Genomic DNA, 25,117 nt, shown 5'->3' with positions numbered 1-25,117 from the left:
GGGCCATCCTCCACTGCACTCCCTGGCCACAGCAGAGAGCTGGCCTGGAAGAGGGGCAACCGGGACAGAAACTGGCGCCCTGACCGGGACTAGAACCTGGTGTGCCGGCGCCGCTAGGTGGAGGATTAGCCTAGTGAGCCGCGGCGCCGGCCATGTTTTAAGCTTTTCTAAAAATTTAGCTTCGGCAATACTAATCTCGCATTACAAATATACGCTAACATCGGCGTGGGCCGCGGCGTCCTCTCTGTGTCCTCCGACTCCACAGCCCTTCTCCCGTCATCGTTATTTACCTTGTGTTCAGATCTCTGCCTCGGGCAGACAGGAAGGGCGTGTTCATGAAAGCGGAAAAGTCTACATTTAACGAGCAAATGAACTAAACGACACTCTCGGCGGTCTGGCGTGCGCCGCGGGAGAACCAAGGGGGCCCAAGGACTTGACCAGGGCCCGCAGGAGAGCCAGCTGCGGCGGGTGCGCGCAGAAGCGGGCTGGCTCTGACCGCCCTGTATTCGAGGTTGCTGTTTCGCCTCCGCTTCCACCCAGAGCACGCCAGGAGGCCGTCCCGGGGAGTGGCGGGGACGCGGTCCCTGGGGCGGTTCCTCCCGAGGTCGGAGGCGGAGTCCGGGGCGGGGCGCGCGGTCAGCTGACTGTGGCTTTCTGGCCCCAGCACTTCCTCCTACGGGCACTGCTGGCAGTCACTTGGGGCCGGGGGCCGAGGCCGGGCAGACCCAGCAGACAGCAGGCAAGCGGCCATGGAACGCCCGCTGTGGATGCTGTGCCCGCTGCTGCTGCTGGCGTTGGGTACGCAGGCCCCCACGGCCTCGGCTTGGGGCGGTCCGCCGCTGTGGCCCTTGCCAGTGTCAGTGCAGGTGTCCCTGAGCGCGCTACACCTCGACCCCGGGAACTTCTACATTCGCCACGGCCCCAACTCCACAGCGGGCCCCTCCTGCTCCCTGCTGCAGGAGGCCTTTCGGCGGTGAGCGCTCCAGCTGCGACACCCGGGAGGGGACGGGGATCCAGGCTGCGTGTGGCGGGCGACCCGGGGTGGGGTGGGGGCTGGGCGGACCCTCGCACGGTCTCTGAGCAGGTTAGCGACCCTACTCAGGTCACGGGTTTAGAGATGGCGGGACCGTTTCAAACCCACGCGGAGTGAGAGCCAAGCTCTTCGCCTCCCTTCTGCCTCTTAGGGGTACGCCTGGGGTGCTCAGCACCCTGTTTTCGGTGTAAGATCTGCAGTGGAAGGAGCAGATTGATTACAAAAGCTCAGAAAACGTGCGATAGAGACGCTGGTGCCTGGGAGGGACGTGACAGCTTCCTGTTTGAAAGGGATTTTAAGGGACGCATCGGAGGGACCAGGGGTTCCCCAAAGTTGACTCGTTTATAAGCTGGTCTCACACCCGTCCCTTCCTGCTCCGCATGTCTCCTGGTCCCAGGAGGGATGGCAAGAGCCCCGATGTGGGTACCCTGCCTTCAAACTCCCATTCTCTTCCCAAATCGGTGGCCAGTGCTTGGGCAGGATCTGTTTGTCTTCGTGATTTTCAACATCGGTCATGGGCTTGCTCTTTCTGCTTCCTCTTTTGCAGCCCCTAAAACCTTTGAGTCACTTATTTAGCAACGCAGGCTTCCAAAGCTCTCTCATCTCTCCAACCCCTTTGGCCATAGAGAGAATGGGAGGCAGCCGGCTCAGAGTCTGCTCAGCTAACCTCACTGTGGACAAGTCAGGTTGCTTTGTGGGAGTTTGGGCTTGCCACAAGCTGTGCCATAGGTGTGAGGCCTGTGTAAGCAGGACAGCCCCGAAGGTGTGTAGTCCCTGAAGATTTTCATTTGGTGCCAGATGTGCCATTTCCCTCTACCCCCAGATGCTGTCTGATGGTTAGAGTTACCGCTTACTGGTGCCTACAGGACACCAAACAGCCCCTGGGAAAATACAACACTAGCCTAATGAGTTCTGATCCCAGAATGCCTGGAGCTTAGGCTTGGGCAGAAGACCCTTCACTGATGGCAGAGATAGGGCATCCTCTGCCACCTGCTAACAGGTAGGAGTGCTATGTGGTTAGAGCTGGGGTGAGGATGTAAAACGAAAGAACTCGACTTCCTTGTGATAGAATTGAGTGGAAATTTACTTGAAGGTCTCAAGTTCATGACAACGGTTGCAAATCTTTAGGGGAAAAAATAAAAACCACCTTTACTATGTTTGCCTTTTCACTCAGCTTGTAAAATTGGATTTTCTCTTTGCTTCATGCAAAAGGAAACAAGAGCCTGGTGAGATGCTTGAGTGATGTGAATATGGCAGGACAGCATGGGTGACATAAGTTAATAATATGTAGGTAACCAGGACTTGAGTCAGCTGTGAGATGGTTTGAAAACAAGGCCTGGGTGGGAAGCACTTAGTAATTACACCTGGCATTGTTGTTGTTGGGCAACAGGGTATAAAACCTGTCAGCGCTTGTCGCTAAGACTTGAAAGCATGCCAGTGAGCATTCGAGGAACTCACAAGGGCAGCGTGGCTCTCGGAATGAAAGCGCAGTGGGTTGGGAGGATTTGGAGCTCTGGGGTTGTTCAGAAAGCTCTAGGTGGGGAACACACAGGTTCCACATGGTTGAGAGTCACCTGACTTCTGCCAGTGCAGCGCCCACGCTATCACAAACTGTGCTTGGAAGCAGTGTGGTTTTTTTGCAGGCGGAGTGTGGGGCTGTTAGGTGCGTGGCTGCCTCTTCAGCTTCTAGAACAGGTCCCTCACTTGCCAGCCTTTTTTTTTTTTTTTTTTTTTTTTTAAATGAATGAATAACTTGACTCCTTCATTTCCTGGAAGGCTAAATTAACCCAGTACTTTGGGCATTATTACTTCAGAACCCTTTGAATTTGCTGTTAGAATTTTGCTATCCAGGGCCATGGTTTTCCTTATTTGGGACAAACTAGTGCTTCATTTGCTATCATTTTACATTTATTTTATTTTATTATTTTTAGTAAAATACACATAACATTTTCATCATAATCATTTTTAAGTATCCACTTCAGTACTTTTAACTTCCTTTAAATCTGCCCAAGTTTTCCTGTGAGAAAGGCTCTCAAGATTTTCATCCATTCCATTCTCTCACTGGTTAACTTCCATATACTTCCTAACCCATGGAAATTTCCTACTTCTCCTTATTTTCCTGGAAAAGCACAAGATGTTCCTTTACATAAGTGGCATATATGACCTCTAGGCTTATCAGAGTCTATAAAAATTATATAAGCAGTTGCTCTTTCAATTTTATTTAATATTATTTTACCTCTGATATTTGAGACCCCAAAGATGGTGAATTTTAAACATTCTCATGAGAATTCTGAGTCAGTGACCTTCCTTGTGAGGTTTATGTATCAGCTAGGACACTTTGGTTGGAAGGAAACGGGAACTCTGGCCCAGTTTGGGTTAAGCAATAAGGAAACTTACTAACCTACACATTAAGAAGTCCAAAACCAGGCAATAATTTAAAGGTAGTTGCCTAAGAAGCTCCACAGTGTCATTGGGGATCCATATTATTTTCATCTCTGCCTTGAGTGTAGCTGCAACTGAGCTTAGCATCACATAAAGAGAAGCAACATTTTCTTGCCATTTGGTTAAGAAAGGAACTTTCCAACACACACACACATACACACATTTGCTATCTAGAATTGGCTTTGACACCTAAGAGTGATGGATTACTATGATGAGTTTAATTCCTGGTTCTTAACAGGGGCTGCGTATAACTTGGGAGTGTGGGGGCAGCTTTTAAAATGTCCATGTCTGGATCCCATTCTCAGAGATTTTGGTTCTGTAGGTCTAGATGTGAAGATTTTCAAAAAGCTCTCCAAGTGATTGTGAACATACAGCTTGTGGTGAGAAGTTCTAGTTGGACTAATAGTGGGTGCCATGGTTTTGAGGAGTCATGACAATGTCCATCGGCATATAAATATTTAAGATTTGACTAACATGCTTTTAAATTTGTTTGAACTTATTTCTCATGCAGATATTATGAATATATTTTTGGTTTCCACAAGTGGCACCATCACCCTGCTAAATTTCAGGATGGAACACAATTACAGCAACTTCTGGTTTCTGTTGTCCTTGAGTCGGAGTGTGATGCCTTCCCCAGCCTGGATTCTGATGAGTCTTGTAAGTGTCTGTGTGACAATGGGTACACTGTGTTCAGAGCTGTTCATGAACAGACTTCAGAGCCAGAATCGGGCTCCATGCCAGGAACCATTGTAAGTTCTTGGCCAGTATGAGTTTCTAAATTCTATTTAAAGAATAACCTGTAAAGTCTGATTATATAGTAACAATGTACATAGACATTTTAGAAAATTTGTAAGTACAATAAGTGAAGAAGAGGAAGAAATAAATCACTCATAACCCCAGTACTGAGATAGAATTAATCACTGCTATTTCAGGTATATACATATTTTTTAGATATAACAGAGTTGAAATGTGGGTAATTTTGTATATGTGTATTCTGCTTTTTGCATTTTTGCTTCTTTGTATTCTGCTTTTTGTATAATGCATTGTAAACATTTGAAAATTTCACTTTTCTTCTTTTACATCATTTAAAAAAATGTTTATTTCCATATACCTAAGAGAGAGAGAGAGAGAGAGAGAGATAAAGAGAGACTCTATCTGCTGCTTCATTCCCCAAATGCCTGCAACAGCCAGGGCAGAGACAAGCCAAAGCCAGAAGCCTGGAATCGGGTCTTCTTGGCAGGAGCGCATGAATTTAAGCCATCATCTGCTGCCTCCCAGGATACATTAGCAAAAAGCTGGATTGGAATTAGAGCAGCTGGACTTTAACCATCACTCCTACATGGATGTAGGTGTCCCAAGTGGTCACTTAACCTGCCGCATCACACCACCTGCCCTGACATCATTTTTAATAGCTGAATAATGTTTTGCCACTGTGTGGATGAACTTGGTCAGCCAATCTTAGTTTTGAACACCTAGGCAATTTCTTAACACCTTTTATCTTTAAAGACACATCTGTGCTTGTATACATGGTCTCTATGATCTAACTTTAAACAAAGATAAAGTGCAGCACTGGAGGATGGGGATGAAAAGAGCTGTTTCATTTGATAATATAATCAACATTTAGTTATATAAAGTTTTGACTGGCTTTTCCCAAATTATTTTGAAAGGAATATTTTGAAAGGGCAGGTCTCTTCTATGGGGTGCGTGCTAGCTGGGAATAATATGGAATTGCATCACAGAGTGAAAGAGGGGATATATGAGGACGTGTGTAATAGATGACCAATGCAAGGAAAAGCAGACTGGAGAATTGAGTATAAGGATAGAAAAATGCTGCATATTTATAGAAAAGAGAAAATTCTTTGTCCTTAGACATGTTTTCATCCTCCTGGTATTAGGTGAGATTTTATAATACTTCCCTTGGAAGAATAGCTTCAGTTCTGTAGCTGGTCATAGAAGAGAAATGAGATAATTTACCATGGGATTTCAGAGATACTCAGACACTAAATAAATTAGCTTTTGCAATCTGACTAGAGATAGAAATGGCCATTAAGTTGCCAAGAAATCTTTGCTATCAGCCTAAGAAATACATATTGTTAATTCTAGGAAATGCATTGTTTTGAGCCTGAAGGGTCATAGCTTATCTTCCAATCCATTCTGCAACCCTCTTTATGTCAAAAGGGAAGCCCCTCGAGAGAAGATAATTGTGAAATTTTATGATTGAAGGATAAACTAGTTTAAGTTTAAATTAGTGCCTAGTGTAGTATTTTGCTAACTCATCACTAATCTTCTAATGGAAAAGGCTGTCTTGTCAGAAGATTGTCACATGAGACAGTCACATGATTGATAGGGCTTTTTATCCCTACCTGCAGGCAACCATCCTATGACAGCCTGGCTGGTGGCAGTGGAGGATCTAGTTGAGATCACACAGTACTAAATCATTAACCTCGAGTCCTTTAGTGTCTTCACCGAAGCAAAGTCTACATAGCTTTCCATCTCTGTGCTCTTTTGCGTTTTCCTTTCTCTGTGGTTGATGTGGCCCAGGTCTCTAAAAAACTAACATGATTGTTGGGCCAAGCCTAGGCAGAGGGCAATGTCAAAGCCTGGGCAATCAGCCCCCTCTTGTGTAGAAGCAGTCAACTAGAGCTACATTCCCGATGGATGTGCACATTTAATTGAGTGGGACAAAGCTGAACTAAGCTACCAGGAGTTAGGAAGTAAGACTTAGAGCACATTTCAGGTGATACTGAGGGAGGGTGGATGCAGGGCAAGTCGGAGGAAAAACAAATAAACCTGAAGGGAAAATAGTGGCGATAACTCCCTGGCCTTAAGGAGAGTAGAAGATTTGAGTGACACCTGAAGGTTATAAAGGAATTGTGGGCACTCAGGAAAGTTTGCTTTTACTTGAAATCTTGATTTAACTAGGATTCACTATGTTTAGAGACAATTAGAGAGAATAACCGGGAAAATGAAGAATTTTGGAGATGATTCCCAGGTTCCTGTCTTGAGCTGCTCAAATGAGAAGACAGGGTGCTGAGACTCCCTGAGATGAGACCCAGCTTGGCGTGTCATGGAGAAGGAGGAGGAAAGGGCTATTTTGGGCCTGGGGCAGTTAAGGAAATCTACAGGACACTGAAGTGGAGAGGCTGCTGGAGAGGACTGATCTAGAAATACTCAATATTTTTAGGAAATATATTGTGTGTCAATAAGGAATTAACAAAAGTGTGTTTTCTCCCCCTCCACACAGATTCCTTAATTGTGAAAGAACCACTGGCTTTGCTGAAGGCCAACAAAGTTTGGGGAGCATTACGAGGCAAGTTGCATGCAGTTTCGTTGTTGCTTTGGCTGTAGTTGGTGCTTTGTTGTTGAAGCACAGCACAATTTTGCTACCTTAAAGGAGGAGCTCCAAAGGGGTTCCTGTGAAATGTACTTAAAAGCATGTTAGGCTATGCTTTATAGCCACAGAATGGTATAACTATAATCCCATTTCAAAACAGAATATGAAAATATTTACAGATTTTACTATAAATGTAATGCACTCACCATTATCTGAGCTATTTATATATAATGTTAAGCGGTTCTAAGCTTTTATTAGCCTGGTTGCCTATGTTGTCAGGGTCTGCTAGGGAGAATATAACCTTACTGATGTTTGTCCTGACCGTGCCAAAATGAAGAACTTTCAAGAAAATGCAGTAACCAGATTCTAACCCAAGATATCCTTATTTTCTCTTTAACATCAGACTTTCAAAGTGATGTATTGTAAACTGATAATTGAGTGTATTGCCACTGAACAGAAAATCCTCAAGTTATTCTTCCTAGCATGAACCTCTGTTTGAGGAGAGTGGGAAGCGAGGAAAGCATAGCAAAATTTATATGGTTCTTATTTCTTTGTATGGTTCTTATTTCCCGGGATATATACCCCGTCAGCTAGATGATGAATCCTGATAAAGTCAAGGCCAGTCAGAGTAATGAACCTATAATTTAGTATATTAAGGGAATGAGCCACTTGAATAAAAAATGTTCAGGCGATAGTCTTTGCAGCTACAATAAAAACACTCTAAGTTGTAAATTGGGCCATTATTTATAGTTTCATAGGTTTTTGAGCTTTTTCCCTTTGCTAAATTTAAATAACCTTTTTTAAAGATTTATTTATTTGAAAGGCAGAATTATAGAGAGAGAGAAGGAGAGAAAGAGAGAGAGAATCTTCCATCTGCTAGTTCAGTTTCCAAATGGCTGCACCAGCCAGGTTTGGGCCAGGTCAGGGCCAGGTCAAAGCCAGGAACCAGGAGCTTCCTCCAGTTCTCCCATGTGCGTGCAAGGGCCCAAGCACTTTGGCCATCTTCCATTGCTTTCTCAGGCAGAATAGCAGCGAGCTGTATCAGACGTGGAGTAGCCGTGACTCAAACTTGTGCCTATATGGGATGCTGTCATCGCAGGCAGTGGATTTACCCACTATGCCACAATGCCAGCCCCTAAATAACTTCTGTGACTTTAATATTTAATTATTAAAAACTCATAATGTTATAGATTTATTAGGAAACTGGCATTTTATTTAACCACTATTCTTTTTTTTTTTTTGTGTTTAACATTCAAATAAAACCCATGGAATGGATACAATGAATTATAGCACAGTTATTAGATGAATAGAGAGACAGAGATTTTTTAAAAGATCCAGCTTTGATTTTAGAAAATATGTTAGAGTGTGGGACTGACATGTTTCATTTGCCTTATCTGGTTATGAGTCTGTGTTTGGATAAATACCACTGTTATTGTCTCAGTTTGCTGTTTTGTAAATTAATGCAATACATTTTACTTTTCTTAGGTTTAGAGACCTTTAGCCAGTTAGTTTATCAAGATTCTTATGGGACTGTAAGTATGGCTTTTATGTCATAAAAACTGTTGAATAGACACATTACTTCTAGGAAAATGACACCTATTTGGCTAAGGCTTTCTAAAGGCTTCTTTTGCCCAAACATTTATCTTAGCTGGTAAATGTAAATTTCACTTACTGTTGTTGTTCTCATCTTTGATCTGTTACTCATTTGGATAGATGTAATCTTCACTGAGCTAAAATAAAGAGAAATTGTACAACAAAATCAAATTTTGTCTTACAGTTCACCATCAATGAGTCCACCATCACTGACTACCCAAGGTTTCCTCATAGAGGAATTTTGATTGATACATCCAGGCATTACCTGCCAGTAAAGACTATTTTAAGAACTCTGGTAAGTAATTATTGTATTTGAATCCAGTGTCTATTTTGAAGGTGTGCCCCCTGTGAGTTGTTACTGACATTGCTGTGTAGGTTGGATGGTGGGGCAGAGGGAATTGGGCTTCACTCTCTCACATTCCAAGGTATTTAAGCTGTTAAGAGAAAGACAGTTTTAACACTAACCAGTGGCCCTTTATTCTTCTCTCAAGGTTAAATCATGTATCTTGACTTTCGGTTAGCAAACAATGGCTACCTGGCTTCTGGTTAGTGTCCTATAATTTTATAACCTTTACTTGAATTCTGTTGATTTACTTGAGAGGTGCACATGCACAAACACGAACACTGACATCCACTGGTTCTCACCCCAGATGCCTGCAACAGCTGGGGCTGTGCCAGGGCTAGACCCAGGAGCTGGGAACACAATCCAGGATTCTCACGTGGGTGGCAGGAACCCAGTTACATGAGCTACCACTCTTTGCCTTAGCAGGAAGCTAGAGTCAAGAGCCACAGCTGGAAATCAAACACAGGCACTCAGATGTGGGATGTGGGCAACCTAACTACTAGGCTAAATGCCCATTCCATTTTAACTCTTTTTTAAGTGGCACAGAAAGGAGTCTGGGAGTTGCTTTATTCCAGGGAAATGTTCTAAGGGACTATGTAACCACAGGGTAGTAGGCGTTAGGAGGGTGACATTAACTGTTTTATCTTAAGGGGTTTTTACCAGTTCATCCCCTCCATCACCTCCCTGTTCACTGATGTGGCAGGAGTTTGGGAAGGTTTCCTTACATGCCTTTCTGCCCCTTCACTGAGTCATTTATGAAGATCCCCTGCCACTACAAAACTGTTTTTACATCTACATTAATACTCTTCATTTTGTTTCTCTTAAGAATTTTTTTGTGACTTTTATGAAAAAAATTTAGTGTGAAACATTTAAGCAATATAGATATGCAGAAAATAAGCAGTCATCTCATAATTCCATTTACCAAAGGTTAACTTAAATGTCCCTAAAAATGAATATATTAATACATACAATATGACTTTTTTAGAAACTCACATAAGACTGCACTTCTGGGGCCGGCGCCGTGGCTCACTTGGTTAATCCTCTGCCTGCGGCACCAGCATCCCATATGGGCGCCGGATTCTGTCCCGGTTGCCCCTCCTCCAGTCCAGCTCTCTGCTGTGGCCCGGGAGGGCAGTGGAGGATGGCCCAGGTGCTTGGGCTCCTGCATCTGCATGGGAGACCAGGAAGAAGCACCTGGCTCCTGGCTTCGGATCAGCACAGCGCTGGCCGTGGCAGCCATTTGGGGGGGGGGGGGGTGAACCAATCAATGGAAGGAAGACCTTTCTCTCTGTCTCTCTAACTCGACCTGTCAAAAAATTAAAGAAAAAAAAAAAAGACTTTACTTCTGCTGCCTTTTAAACAGTTGAATGTTTCGCTTTTTGTACCATGATATATTTAACCCATCTCATATGGATGGGCAACTATTATAAATAGTTCTGCAGAGAAAGCATTCTTAAATGTATGTATTTACATACTTGCAAGCTTATTTTTTGAAGGTAAATTCTTAGAAGTGAATTTCTGGGCTTAAAAATGCAGTTTTTGTCTTTTGGAACAGCTTAACTTTTGTAAATAATGTTGACTGCCTTCTAGACAGGTCATGACCATGTATGCTTGGCCAACAATGTGGCACATATTTGCTATCTTTTTTGAAAATCAGTCAATATAATGAATTTATTTCTTCAGCATTTCAACCCTTGGGTACTTTCTTGCTTTTTTGGCATATGATGTTCCACAATTACCTTTGGCTGTTCCAGGCTGCATTAAGGCTTTTCTTCAAGGAACTCTTTCAATGATGAATGTTTCTAATTCACTTTGGGCTACAGGAGGGGTGTGTGTTGTGCTATGGTGGGTTAAGCTGCCACTCTGGACACCCATACACCCCATATCTGAGTGCCTGGTTTGAGACTCAGCTATTCTGTGTTTCTAATCCAGCATCCTGCAAATGCAGATGATGGCCCAAGTACTTGAGTTACTGCCACCCACATGGGAGAACAAGGTAGACACCCCAGCTTCTGGCTTCAGCATGGCCTTGCCCAGGCTGGTGCAGCCATTTGGCAAGTCAGTCAGTAGATGGAAGATCTGTCTCTAATTTTTTTCTTCTGTCACTCTGCCTTCCAAATAAATAATTTTTTGTTTGTTTTTATTTTATTTTTATTTTTAAGTTTGAGCTATAGGTATGTTCACTGCCAGGTAATCAAGGCTAAAGCTTCACTGTCCTCTTCATGAGGATTTGGCTGATGCAATTGGGAAATAGCTCACAGAAAAGCGGATTGTGCAGGTAAATAAGTATAAATAAATATAATAAATAAATAAGATAAATAAGTATACTGAGGATAATAAGATAGTTTTCACAGTCAGAGAAGGAAGATACAAGTGAGGGTGTTAGTTGGAATTGACTGTACAAGTGACAACTGCTTCCAGGCCCTGTCAGCACACAGAGTAGAAAATAGGAGAAGACTTTAGACAACTCATGGAAATAAAAATAAAATAATTTGGTATCTCTAAAACTGAAATCCAGTTTTTTCAGAATATACATTTTCTGTGACCTTTTTGAAGATCTCTCTTCTGTGCACACATACATTTATATGAACACACCCATCTTTTCCTACTCCTATAGGTGTTTTATATCAAAGGCTGGCAAACTACAGCCCAAGGGCCAAATCCTGTTCTGTACCTTTTCTGCAAATAGTTTTACTGTAGTACAGCCACATACTTTTGTTTACAAATTGTCCTTTTCTGTTAAAGAGTAGGGTAGTTGCAACCGAAACTGTATGGCTCTAAAAGCCAAAATATTTCCTAGTGGCTCTCACTTTGTCAATACTTGGTCCATATTAAAAACCATCCATATGTGTAATGTCCTTCTCTAACTAATGTCCTGTTATCCTCAATATGCTCATTTGTTTGCACAGCCTCTTGTCTGGAAGCTGCTTCTCAGCACCATGAGAGGCTTCAAGTCTTGATTATCTGGCAGAGCAAATCTCCCCCATATAGGTTTTTTAAAATCATTTTCAAAACTCTACTTATATTTTATATAAATACTAAGTATTGTTTATTCCTCCATAGTCTACATAAATTGTTGTGTCCATTTGCCCAAAACTTTCCCTGCAAAATTTGATGGGATGGGGCAGGCATTTGCCACAGGGGATTAATTCATTGCTTGGGGTGCCTGTGTCCCAGATCGGAGTGCTGATTTGAGTCCCAGCTACCCTGCTTCCAATCCAGCTCCCTGCTAATGCTCCTGGGAGGCAACACCTGATGCCTCAAGTACATGGATGGCTCCTGGCTTCACCCTGGCCTACCCTCTGCTGTTGTAAGCATTTGGGGAGTGAACCAGTGGGTTGAAGATCTCTTTCTCTGTCTCTCCATCTCTGTTACTTGCCTTTCAAATAAATAAATAAAACTGTTTAAAAAAAACATTGTTGGGAATTGTATTGAGTTTGTAGTGAATTTATTTTATTTATAAAAGTCAGCACTCAAATTACAGAACCAATAGATGAAACTTATAAGCCTTGATATTGAAATGATTGTGTCGGCCGGCGCTGTGGCTCAACAGGCTAATCCTCAGCCTAGCGGCGCCGGCACACCGGGTTCTAGTCCCGGTTGCCCCTCTTCCAGGCCAGCTCTCTGCTGTAGCCTGGGAGTGCAGTGGAGGATGGCCCAAGTGCTTGGGCCCTGCACCTCATGGGAGACCAGGATAAGTACCTGGCTCCTGCCATCGGATCAGCGCGGTGCGCCAGCTGCGGCGGCCATTGGAGGGTGAACCAACGGCAAAGGAAGACCTTTCTCTCTGTCTCTCTCTCTCTCACTGTCCGCTCTGCCTGTCAAAAAAAAAAAAAAAAAAAAAAAAAAAGATTGTGTCATTTTTTTTCTCTGCTCCATTCCCAAATACAGTTGCATGTAGCAGGGGTTATTTTCCATTTTTGGCAGGTCTCTGAACACTGGGAATTTATAAGCTTGTTTTCCTCCCACAGAGCAAAGTTGTCTAGGATAAATATGAAGTCTACAGGCTTTTTGAATAGTTATATGCCAATGTAAAGCATGCATAATGAATTTATTTCTTCTACATTTCTTTTCATTACTTAAAAAGACATTTTGAAAAGAATCAGACTTAATGGCAGTAATCCCAAATGTACATCAGTAGTATGAATTGTGTGTTTTCTGTGCAGTATGTAATTTCTGCCACATTTCACTTGCAGGATGCCATGGCTTTTAATAAGTTTAATGTTCTCCACTGGCACATAGTTGATGATCAGTCTTTCCCTTATCAGAGCGTCACTTTCCCTCAGTTAAGCGATAAAGTGAGTAATTCATGTTATTGTTGTCTGTCTCCAAAAATCTTTGGAATAGCTTCACTAGAATTTTGTAGTGAAAATGTTTTCTGAATAGAATTGAAATTGAATCCAAGATAGTCATAGTTTTATATGTTTTTTTTAGTCTATGACTTAGCTTTTTAGATCCACAAAACTGTTATGTCTTTGTTGTGTTATAAATGCTACTATAATTGTTATTATAAATGTTATGCCAGCATACATGTAAATAAACTCTATGGACACTACAAGTAAAATTTAAAAAACAATTTAGAAGACCTAAATAACTCCCAAATAACTTACAGCTAAGATATATTTATCAAGGGGACCAGTTATATTATTTGCTTTAAACAGAATTTGGAAATATGTATTTGTCCTCTTTTAAAAAGTTACACTAAGCAGGGAATTTTAGAGAGGCGGGCTCTTGGCTACAAGACTGATGGTCTTGGTGGGAGGTGCCCAAGAAGACTGCCTTGTAGAGCAGCTGGGCTGGGGGCGATCCATAGAGGGACCTCGTTTAATTCCATTACACGGAGTAAGTGGCATCCAGAGAAGCTCTGTGCTTTGTCTATAGTTGCAGTTAGGAAGGGTCCCAATCAAGACTCTACATTCTGTACTCTGGTTACAATTCCAAACTTTCCCCACTATTATAGTTCAGGCTGAAATGTTAAGAGCACATGCTTTTGTTTTACTTTCATTATGGAAATTTTCAAGTGCAGATGGAAATGTTTCATGAATTTCCATGTTCTCATCACTCAGCTCTAGTAGTTCGCACATGGCCAATCTCAGGCTGTCCTGCAGATATCCTCTGCCCCCCATGTTGTCAGTCAACCCCAAACATTTTATTTCATTGATAATTTTTTTTTAAATAACCACAATACATTACTGGAACTGAAAAATTAACAGCAATTTAGATAACCAGTTAGTATTCAGTTTTTGCTTTATTAAACATTTTATTATAATTGAGATGCAAATAAGCCCCACACCTTGTGGTCTGTTAATATGTCTACTGTCTTTTTATTGTTAGATTCCCACTTCCTACCTCAGTCTCCCTTTTGCCTTGTAATTTGTTGTTGTTGAAGAAAATGAGTCAGTTTTCCATGGTCTGGGTTCTGTGTCTCCATAGTGTCAATTAACATGTCCCCTGTATTTACTGTAAACTGAAAGATGGGGTATTGATTAGATACAGATTTGATCTGGAGGGCTGTGGGACAAGATTACTTTTTAGAAGTTGAGCAGGTATAGTTGATACTTTGAGAAGCCTGCTAAACAATATCTTTAATAGACTTATCTTTAATTACAATTAATATTGAACTTTTAATTTTTCCAGTGAAGGGAATGAGGCAATCTTTAAAAACCATCAAGTTAGGCCGGCGCCGCGGCTCACTAGGCTAATCCTCTGCCTGTGGTGCCGGCACCCTAGTCCAGGTTGGGGTGCCAGATTCTGTCCCAGTTGCTCCTTTTTTAGTCCAGCTCTTTGCTGTGGCCTGGGAGTGTAGTGGAGGATGGCCCAGGTCCTTGGTCCCTGCACCCACATGGGAGACCAGGAGGAAGCACCTGGCTCCTGGCTTCAGATTGGTGCAGTGCACTGGCCACAACACGCCGGCTGTAGTGGCCACTTGAGGGGTGAACCAACGGAAAAAGGAAGACCTTTCTCTCTGTCTTGAACTGTTTATAAGAGAATTATTAAAGCTGGCAACACTTACAGTGACTTTGAAAGACTACAGCTATGCTTTGTAATAATGTATGGATTTTGATTCTAAAATTGATGAGCTGTTGATTCAGCTGTTTCACTTTGGGGGCCAGCATTTCATTTCTGCTTTGTTGTATGGTCACATGAAACTGAAACATTATAGCAGATGTTCTTGAAGCAGGAGACACTAGTGCAGACAGAGATTTCTATCAGTAAATCTGGGATTAACCCAAAGTGTACAGAGAATTTATTGATGACATATAGTAAACACATGATTTGACAGAAGTCCTTCAGTGGTTATCATCCTTTGGGTATGTGTGGTTTAGTAGAAAATTTCTCTCTTTTCTGTATATTTCCTATTCCTGAAGCTATGGTGATATGTTATTTTTAAATGTGTCATTCAATATCACATACACTCTGATGGTGAAAACCATAACTATCAAATATAAACAGGCTTGTTAAGAACCAACCACTTTGTTCATTTTAACCTGAATAAATGTGGCTGTTATAGGGAAGCTATTCTTTTTCTCATGTCTATACACCGAATGACGTACGTATGGTGATTGAATATGCCCGAATGCGAGGGATTCGAGTCATACCAGAATTTGATACTCCTGGACATACACAGTCTTGGGGCAAAGGTAAGGAGTTTGAGGTCTTACATCTCTCATATTATGACTTGGTTTTTGCTCATTTTGTTCTTGTGGTTTATCTAATTCTAGCACTGTTGACACATATGATTAACATTATGTCTGTAAGCAAGTCACTGTTTCTAGGTATCACCTAAGTATAAAAACCAGAGAGAGGCTGGTGCTGCGGCTCACTAGGCTAATCCTCTGCCTGTGGTGTCAGCACCGCGGGTTCTAGCCCCGGTCGGGGCGCCGGATTCTGTCCCGGTTGCTCCTCTTCCAGGCCAGCTCTCTGCTGTGGCCAGGGAGGGCAGTGGGGGATGGCCCAAGTCCTTGGGCCTTACACCCACATGGGAGACCAGGAGAAGCACCTGGCTCCTGGCTTCAGATTGGCGCAGTGTACCGACCATGACATTCATTTTGGGGGTGAACCAACGGTAGAAAGACCTTTCTCTCTCACTGTCTAACTCTGCCTGTCCAAAACAACAACAACAACAACTATAAGGAGAAAGGAATATATAAAAAAATGATTATAAAAAGTAGAACACAGTAAGTGAATTCAAGAAATAGTTTCAAGAGAGGCTGGCGTTGTGGCATAGTGGGTCAAGCCACTGCCTGTGATGCTGGCATCCCATATGGGCACCAGTTCGTGTCCCGGATGCTCTATTTCTGATCTAGCTCCCTGCTAATGGCCTGGGAAAAGCAGCGGAAGGTGGTCCAAGTGTTTGGGCCGGCCCCTGCCACCCATGTGGGAAATGTGGATGAAGCTCCTGTCTTAGCCCTGGTTCAGACCTGGCCATTGCAGCCATCTGGGGAGTGAATCCATGGTTGGAAGATCACCCCCTCTCTCTGTGACTCTCTTTCAAATAAATTGTTAAACACGAAAAAGAAAAAACGTATGAATGAGGAAACACTTAAAAAGCTTCTGAGGCCGGCGCCGCGGCTCACTAGGCTAATCCTCCGCCTAGCGGCGCCGGCACACCGGGTTCTAGTCCCGGTCGGGGCGCCGGATTCTGTCCCGGTTGCCCCTCTTCCAGGCCAGCCCTCTGCTGTGGCCAGGGAGTGCAGTGGAGGATGGCCCAGGTGCTTGGGCCCTGCACCCCATGGGAGACCAGGAAAAGCACCTGGCTCCTGGCTCCTGCCATCGGATCAGCGCGGTGCGCCGGCCGCAGCGCGCCGGCCGCGCTGGCCATTGGAGGGTGAACCAACGGCAAAGGAAGACCTTTCTCTCTGTCTCTCTCTCTCTCACTGTCCACTCTGCCTGTCCAAAAAAAAAAGCTTCTGAGACTTCAAAGAATATATTCATGTTTCTGGTAGAGGGAACGGCATGGGGAAAGGCAATGCAAAAAGGGTAAGACATGTCTGACAGTATTTAGTTTTTCTAGGATCTGGCAAAGAGTAACAGACATGACAGGGTGGTGATTGGAATGTTGGCTCCGGAGCCAGACTACTTGGGGTTGAATCCTGCTTCTGCCATTCATAAATTGAGTGACTTTGGATAAGTTATGAAATATCTCTTCTTCAGGTTCCACATCCCTAAAATGAGACTTTTATTTTTTTTTAAATTTTTTGACAAGCAGAGTTAGACAGTGAGAGAGACAGAGAGAGTGGTCTTCCTTCCATTGGTTCACCCCCCAAATGGCTGCTATGGCTGGCATCCGAAGCCAGGAGCCAGGTGCTTCTCCTGGTCTCCCATGCGGGTGCAGGGCCCAAGCACTTGGGCCATCCTCCACTGCACTCCTGGGCCACAGCAAAGAGCTGAACTGGAAGAGGAGCAATCAGGACAGAATCCGGCGCCCCAACCGGGACTAGAACCCAGGGTGCTGGCGCCGCAGGCAGAGGATTAGCCTAGTGAGCCGTGACACTGGCCTAAAATGGGACTTTTAAATAACATATACCTTTATTTTATATTGTTACAACTCAGTAGGAAAATTTCATAAATGATTTCACATTTAAAAATCTAATTGTACATATTTGTGGGGTATAGTGTGATAATTTGATATATACTCAATGTGTAATGAACCGATGAGGTTAGTTAGCATTTCCATCTCCTGAAACCTTAAAAAATTTTACTAATAGGGCTGGTGTTTGACCTAAGTGGTTAAGATACTGATTAAGATGCCTGCACCCAATATTGGAGTGCCCCAGCTCTAGGGACAAGCACTTGGCATAGTGGTGAGGTCTCTGCTTGCCATTCCTGTATGCTGTATCAGAGTGCCTGTTTCAAGTCCAGGCTCCTCCACTTTGGAAGCAGCTTCCTGCCAGTTCAAACAATGAGAGAGAGAAGGTGATGGCTCAAGTACTTGGGACTGAGCTCCCCAGGTAGGAGACCCAGATTGAGTTCCAGCCTTTTGGTTTCTCCTTGGCCCAGACCTGGCTATTTTGGGCATTTGGGGGGTGAGCCAAGAGATGGAAGACCTCTTTCTCTTTATTCTCCCTCTCTCCAAAACTCTTTCAAGTAAACAAATAAATCTTAAAAAGAAACCTTAGTTTTGGAACCAGCATGGAGGTGCAGCAGGGTAAGTCACAACTTGAGACTCCAGCATTCCATATTAGAGTGCCTGTTTGAGTCTTTGCTGTCTGCTTCTGATCCAGCTGCCTGTTCGTGTGCCTGAGGAAAAAGCAGAAGGTAGCCCAAGTACTTGGGTCTCTGCCACCCATGTGGGAGATTGGGGTAGAGGTCTTGGCTACTGGGTTTGGCCTGGCCCAGCCATGCTAATGTGGCCACTTGGGGAGTAAACAAGTACATGGAAGATCTTGCTCACTCTCTCCCTCTGTCTTTCAAATCAATCAGTCAATCAATCTTCCTAAAAATTCTTTCAGTTTCAACAAAATACAGATGAATCTCGACTTAGGCTGGCTCAACTTACAACATTTCAATTTTATGATTGGATGAAGGCAATACACATTATATAGAAACTATATTTTGAATTTTGATATTTTCCCAAGCTAGTGATAGGTGGTATGATACTATTGAAATTCTGGTAGTGGCAGTAACAGCAGCAGCTCCTAGTCAACAATCACAAAGGGGATACAGGATACTGTGTGACTAAGCTATGACAAAAGGGTACTGCAAAAAAGAAAAAAAAAAAAAAACCAAACTAGGAAAAATGGAATTAAAATGTTTTAGTGCAAATTTTAAAATCCATGCCAAGTTTTTCATGATATCCATTTTCCATAGACTTTTTGAAGACCTTGCATTTGCAGATTTTAAATATTTCTATACCCAAATAAACTTATCTTGTACTAATTAATGTTAATTTATCTGAAAGAGAGAAGGACAGAAACAGACTAATAGATTTTCTATCCTCTGGGTCATTCCCCAAATGCATGCAATAGCAGGAGCTGGGCCAGGCTAAAGCCAGGAGCCTGAAACTCCATCTGGGTCTCCCAAATGGGTGGCAGGGACCCAAGTACTTAAGTCATCATCTGCTGCCTCCCAGGTTAGCATTAGCAGGGAGTTGGATCAGAGGCAGAGCTGAGATTCGAACCCAGGTACTCTGAAATGGGATGTGGGTGTTTCAAATATCATCCTAATCATTGTATTAAACATACTCTCCAAACTTACCTTTTAATTCCATGAGTTAATTTCCATGAGTTTCTTGAGTTTCCTCTGCATTCGGTAGGTTAGGTACATTGCATTAAATGCATTTTGATCTAAGCTATTTTCAGCTTCTGATAGGATTTATTGGGATGTAACCCCATTATAAGTTGAGCACCTGTAGTACAGTTGTGTGTAAAGTTGCAATTAATACACTTCTCTGTAAAGAATCACTGTGTTTTCTTCTAGGTCAGAAAGACCTCCTGACTCCATGTCACAAGGACCCGACCCAGCAAAATAGTTTTGGGCCTATAAACCCTGTTCTGAATACAACTTACAGCTTCCTTACTAAATTTTTCAAAGAAATCAGTAAGGTGTTTCCAGATAAATACGTTCATCTGGGAGGAGATGAAGTGGAATATTGGTGTTGGTATGGTGATTCATTAAACCCCTCACTGAACTGCTGCCTTTGCATTAGATGTAGAGGGCTCAACATGGAAAGGGATTTGGGATAACATCTCTGAAGGGGCTTACCCTGGGCAACACAATTCCTGAGACAGAAGATTCTTTTAGGATGTACATTTCCTAAGAAGGAGAATCAAGATGCAGAAGAAAATGGACGAATGAAAATTATTGTTTTCCCTTTTAGTGAATGAAGGCAGTTCTTAAATGGGAGAGAATTTTCAAATAAAAATCCTCTGCAAATAGCCATAAATGGAGGAGAGACAGGTATAGTAGTAAGGAAAGCCATTTTTATGAGAAATCAGCTACTGGAAAAATTATGCACAGTAGAAAGATAAATCGTAATTAAGATTTTAGGCTTCTTTTATTTCCTCCCGCAAGTTTCAAGTATGCAGGAATGATGTCAGGGATATGTGTTGGTTTAAATAATAGATTCAGCATGTACAGCTTTTAATGAAATTTTAATCACCATTTTTGTTTAAGGGCATCAAACCCAGACATCGAAAAGTTCATGAAGGAAAAAGGGTTTGGCAGAGATTTTAAACAGCTAGAATGTTTTTATACCCACAAGTAAGTTTTTTGAAAACCTACCTGTATATTTTATCAATGATTTTTAAAATTTAAGCTATTATTCAGTACCATGCTTTATTTTTTCATGTACTCTCTACTCCTTGCCAAAGTATACATGCTGTGAAAAATCTCTTTAAAAGGATGCAGTATCTACTTCTTTCTTTAAATCACTAACAGGGTAACTCAAGTGTTTTTCAGTAACTGCTGAAGCAAAGGAATGCAGTCCCCTGTTCTAGGAAGTCACCTTACAACCCTGGCTACCCTGGCCAAGTCTTCACCATCCAGCCCCTGAATCCATTCCCTTTTCTCAGTTCCAGAAGCATTTCTTTTTGCTCTGTCTGTGCTGTGCAACACCACTACATACTCATATGTGGCTGTCTGTATTTATTAAAACTAAACATTACAAATTCAGTTCCCTAAGTACATCAGTAATGATTCATGTATTCCATAGCCAGATGAAACTAACAGCTGCTATATTTAAAAGGGCAGGTATAGAAAATTCTCATTGCAGAAAGGTTCATTGGACAGCACTGCTCTATAGTAGGAATCACCAAACTTTTAAAATATTTTAGGCTTGATGCCAGTGTTGAGGCATACAGGTTAAGCCAGCGCCTGACAACACCAGCGTCTCACATAGGTGCTGGTTGGAATCCTGGCTGCCTCACTTCTGATCTAGCTCCCTGCTAATGCACCTGGGAAAGCAGCAGACAAAGGCCCAAGTGCTTGGGCACTTGCACCCAAGTGGGAGACCCCGAAGAAGCTCCTGGCTCCTAAATTTGGCCTGTCCCAGCCATGGCTGTTGCAGCCATTTGGGGAGCGAACTGGTGGATGGAAGATTTATCTTTCCCTAATTCTGCTTTTCAAATAAATAAATCTTTTAAAATTTTTTTGGAGGCTTAATGGGCCACCACAGTTGTATATGCTGCCCTTTTATTTTGTATAATGCTTAATAAATGTATACACCATTCTCAGTTATTTTTATATAAAAATAGGCTACAGGGTATAGTCTGCCAACCTATGTTCTACACCATACATGTGACAAGCCTAGGTTCCAGCCTTTTCGTATTCAGCTTTTTTTGGTGATACATTCTAACTTTCTTTATTCTTCAGAGCACCCAGGTTGTCTAAATAGCTCTACTGATTTGTGGACTGATTTCAGCAAGTGTTAGAATGTTATTTAGGTAATATGGCAGGCTAGATTAATATTTTCCTTTATTCTAAAATACCCATAAAATTACCAGAGAGAACACTGTTGATAGTTTCTTGAGTTGTCTACCAATTTACTCTTAGGCCCCTTCTTCTTCTTTAGGGGCATTGTTCATTAATTTAGCAAATTACTATTAACCTACACTATGGTAGGTTCCTTGCAATGTGCTAAGTAGAGAGGAACTATTTATTTCTCTACCCAACTTTTAGCTGGTTTTGCTATGAGGTTGTTACACTAAAAGGCACCTGGTAGAAAATGTACATATTTTAATATATTGTTTAGTCGTGATATGAAATAACTGTTATTTTTTTCAATGCTAGGCTTTTGGATATTATTGCAAGCACAAATAAGAGCTCTATTGTTTGGCAAGAGGTTTTTGATATTGGAGCTAAGGTGAGAATTGTGAAATCCACATGATTCTCCTAATATGAAACTTGATCATTTTCTCTCTTTCTCCCCTCATCCCTCACCATCCATTATTAATCACAAACTGAAGTAGTTTTAATTAAGCTCCCTTTTTATTCAGAAGGGTAGAATAAACAGACATGAACAAATGAACTTTACTGCTATTAAGGTAGCTTTGTAGTAAGTAAAACTGTCGATATATACTTACATTCTCATAGTTTCAAAATAAATAAAACCTCAGTGTGCTAGAAATGGGACTACATGCAAATTTCTATCTTAGTTCTTTGCATCTAAATGGTATCATATAAAGGCAAAAATTCAATATGCAACCTGAAGATTGATGAAACTTCTAATTTTAAGTCCGTACTATGAATAGTGTATGGCACTAAATCTGAGAAAAGGGGAAAGTAGAAAACAGATGTTTGTTCCTAACCATAATGCCTGGACATTCATCTTACAGTATTTGATGGAGCTAAAAATATGTACTGTATTTGTGTCTTTAATAGCTTCAACCAGGCACAGTAGTTCAAGTGTGGAAAGAAGATATGTACAATAAAGAAGTAAGTCAAATCACAGATGCTGGCTTCCCTGTAATCCTTTCTGCTCCTTGGTACTTAGATGTGATTAGTTATGGACAAGACTGGAGAACATACTATCAAGTGGAACCTCTTAACTTTCCTGGTAATTAACCTGATATTACCTACTTTACTTACTTTTATGTTTTATCCTTGATTTAAAACAACAAAAAAAAACCCCTCAATGTCATCTCATTTTAAACTCTGTGAAAGAAATCATATACTTGCCTAAATAACTTTATAAGTAGCTCCCCTTAAATTTTTATCTCCATTTTCATTGATGAGTCTAATCACTCACTCTCTACATATGAGACATCTGACTGCTCGTGTAACCTCTTCTGAACTGCCTCTCCAGTGCAAAACACCTGAGCAAAGCTGGGGTTGACTTCAGTATGTGTGTGCTGTTGGGGTTCTGAGGAGTAGGCATCCTTGGGGGTATGGAGTCACTGGGAGGGGTGTCTGGGTGGTGGAGCTTCATTCTCTTAGATCCTTTCATGAACAGTTCTACTCTGTCTGGTTCTGTATATCAGACTGTAGTATAAAATTTACTCAGAGAAAGGATTTGCTGTAAAAAGTTTTTCAGAATTATATGTCTATTAGGAATTGATTTAACTTTTAGAAAACATTTTATGAGCATCAAAAAGCCATACTTACTGTTAAAAAAAGCATTAGGTAATCAATACCTTTTATTTCTCTTTCAAGAGGTAGAAACTGAAGGAATGCATGGTGGTCACACTCCATTAAAAAGAAAACAAAAACTAGAATTCCAGCTTGTATTTCTGGGCATCTCCTGGGCAACCGGGGGAAAAGTGGTTTCCTAGTGTTCAAATAAATTTGCATAAAACAGTATCTTTGTTTAATGTTGGCTCACATTAGTCCATGCATGGTTACAAGCACTGTAAACCATAGATCAGAAGTGGGAATAAAATTTACCAGTATTTTTATGTCACAAATACAAATATCTCTCAAGGTCCTACTGACTGTAGGAAGAAAGTGGTGTCATAAATAAAGACAGAAGAAACCGCCTCTGTATATAAGCCTTGAACTGCTTAACTTTACTAATTCAATGATTCTAATGTAGCTTCTCAGCAACAGAAAAACCTGCTAATTGGTGGAGAAGCTTGCCTATGGGGAGAGTATGTGGATGCAACCAACCTTACTCCAAGATTATGGTATGAAATTTAATTGTTAACATTTGGGTTAAGAATTATGATGCCTTAGCTTTCCTTCTCCATCTAAGTAGGAAGCTCTAGGAGTTTCCCCAAGCAATAAAAGTTTTGTATATTTACTTGAGAAAATATGAATGTAGGGGCTGGTGTTGTGGTGCAGCACGTTAAGCCACCTCCTGTGATGCTGGCATCCTATATCAGCACCCGTTTGAATCCCAGCTGCCCTGCTTCCGATCCAGCTCCTCACTAATGTACCTGGGAAGGCAGAGGAAGATGGCCCCAAGTGTCTGGGCCCCTGGTACCCTTGCGGGAGATCCATATAGAGTTCTGGGCTCCTAGCTTTGGCCTGGCCCAGCCCTAACCATTGCCATTGCAGTCATCTGGGGAGTGAACCAGCAGACTTCTCTGCTAGAAGACTTCTCTCTCTAACTCTGCCTTTCAAATAAATAAATAAGTCTTAAAGAAAAGAAAACATGAATTTCAGCTGCTTAGGTGGATATGTGGTTTGTATTTTAGGCCTCGGGCAAGTGCTGTTGGTGAAAGACTCTGGAGTCAAAAAAATGTCAGAAGTATGAGTGGGGCCTATGACAGACTAACAAGGCACCGCTGCAGAATGGTCAGGTATGGCAAACATTTTTCAAGATTATGATGCTTTCTTATTCAGTATTAGCTAACTTTTTGTTTGGTTTTGTTTTGTCTTTGCTACCAAATAAGTTGTGATTTAATTAGGGAAAAGTGGGAATTATTTCTTGTAGGTAAGACAATAATACCTGTAAGAAGATATATATTTGCACTTAGAAATGTTTTATAGATATGTAAAATTTTGGTGTAACTTACAACTCCATCCTGAATCACTTTAACAACAGTGAATGGTTTTTTCCATTTTTTCATATTAATACTGTGACTTAAATGATTCTAGTTTAAACTATAAGTTCTTTAAAAATATATAGGTGTTATATCAGTCTAAAACATCTCTTTATGCTATCTGTCAACAGACGTGGAATAGCTGCAGAACCTCTTTTTACTGGATATTGTGAGAATGAGAACAAAATATAACAATGGGCGGAAAAGGCCTGAGCAATCTGTACCACAATCAACTGATTTGGAAATCATGTGAATCAAAATTTGCTACATTGTTTTTTGAATAAAGTATATCTTTTTATTGATTATAATATAAAATAAGACACAGGTTCACATAAAAGACTGGTATCTTTCTTGTGAGAGAAGCTTAAAAAACAAAAATAAGACCTATCTACTGCTACTCAATATATCACAAAGGGTTGAGTCTCTACTATTAACAATTCTAACTTCATAGATGAACATCACCATTGAGGAACATTTACTATAAATATCGAAGTGCATATGTCATTGTATAAATTATCATGAACAGCTCCAGTGCCATTACCAGTTTTCCTGTTACATCTGCTGAAACAGTAATTGATTTGTCCAAAAAAAATTGTTCCTTCTGAAAATGAGGACAGCAGGGAGATGCTCCTGATTTTCTCTTAATTTCCAATGGGCTAAAACACTTTGGTTGAACCACTTCTCTGGTTGAGCAGTGTACGCTGATCTTGAGGATTCATAGCTTGATAAGTAGATAATTCTAAGGCAAAAGTAGCTGAGCCTGATGTTAGTGTTCGAAGCACAGTTGAGTAACCCTAATCAAAATGATTTAAATTGGTTATTAAATTTAAGCCTTCAATTTTCTGTTCCTATTGTTTCTGTTTTGGCTGTTATCAGGGAAAAGTGATGTTATTACAAATCATTTTACCAATTTTTCAGGAAATACTGGTTAGAAAAATATTGAGGGTTAA

The 25,117-nt window shown here is 41.6% G+C and overlaps 2 protein-coding genes and 1 long non-coding RNA gene across 10 annotated transcripts in view; 1 reads left to right on the top strand and 2 right to left on the bottom strand.

Moving 5' to 3' along the window:
• The window catches only part of LOC127487497 (uncharacterized), a 41,491-nt gene extending 41,062 nt beyond the window's left edge, over positions 1 to 429 (bottom strand). For all 6 annotated transcript variants that reach the window (XR_007914351.2, XR_007914352.2, XR_011382135.1 and 3 more), the window contains exon 1: positions 291 to 429. This is a non-coding gene — a long non-coding RNA (uncharacterized lncRNA). The remainder of the gene's footprint in view (positions 1 to 290) is intronic.
• On the top strand, positions 357 to 24,504 carry HEXB (hexosaminidase subunit beta). Its single transcript, XM_002721124.5, has 14 exons — positions 357 to 973; positions 3,987 to 4,132; positions 6,720 to 6,785; positions 8,295 to 8,341; positions 8,587 to 8,697; positions 12,942 to 13,043; positions 15,257 to 15,386; positions 19,165 to 19,345; positions 19,861 to 19,947; positions 21,475 to 21,547; positions 22,066 to 22,240; positions 23,216 to 23,306; positions 23,820 to 23,924; positions 24,299 to 24,504. The coding sequence occupies exons 1-14, from the start codon at positions 750 to 752 to the stop codon at positions 24,357 to 24,359; spliced, it is 1,599 nt and encodes a 532-aa protein (XP_002721170.1). The 5' UTR covers positions 357 to 749; the 3' UTR covers positions 24,360 to 24,504.
• Positions 24,440 to 25,117, bottom strand: part of GFM2 (GTP dependent ribosome recycling factor mitochondrial 2) — a 65,356-nt gene continuing 64,678 nt past the window's right edge. For all 3 annotated transcript variants that reach the window (XM_070056889.1, XM_008274542.4, XM_008274543.4), the window contains one exon: positions 24,440 to 24,961. In XM_070056889.1, coding sequence (XP_069912990.1) covers positions 24,824 to 24,961 — 138 coding nt within the window. In that variant the 3' untranslated portion in view covers positions 24,440 to 24,823. The remainder of the gene's footprint in view (positions 24,962 to 25,117) is intronic.

The sequence above is a fragment of the Oryctolagus cuniculus genome, chromosome 14 (genome assembly GCF_964237555.1).
Source record: "Oryctolagus cuniculus chromosome 14, mOryCun1.1, whole genome shotgun sequence".
Lineage (NCBI taxonomy): Eukaryota > Metazoa > Chordata > Mammalia > Lagomorpha > Leporidae > Oryctolagus > Oryctolagus cuniculus.
The sequence above is the reverse complement of the archived record's forward strand: the minus strand, read 5'-3'. Positions and strand labels throughout refer to the sequence as shown.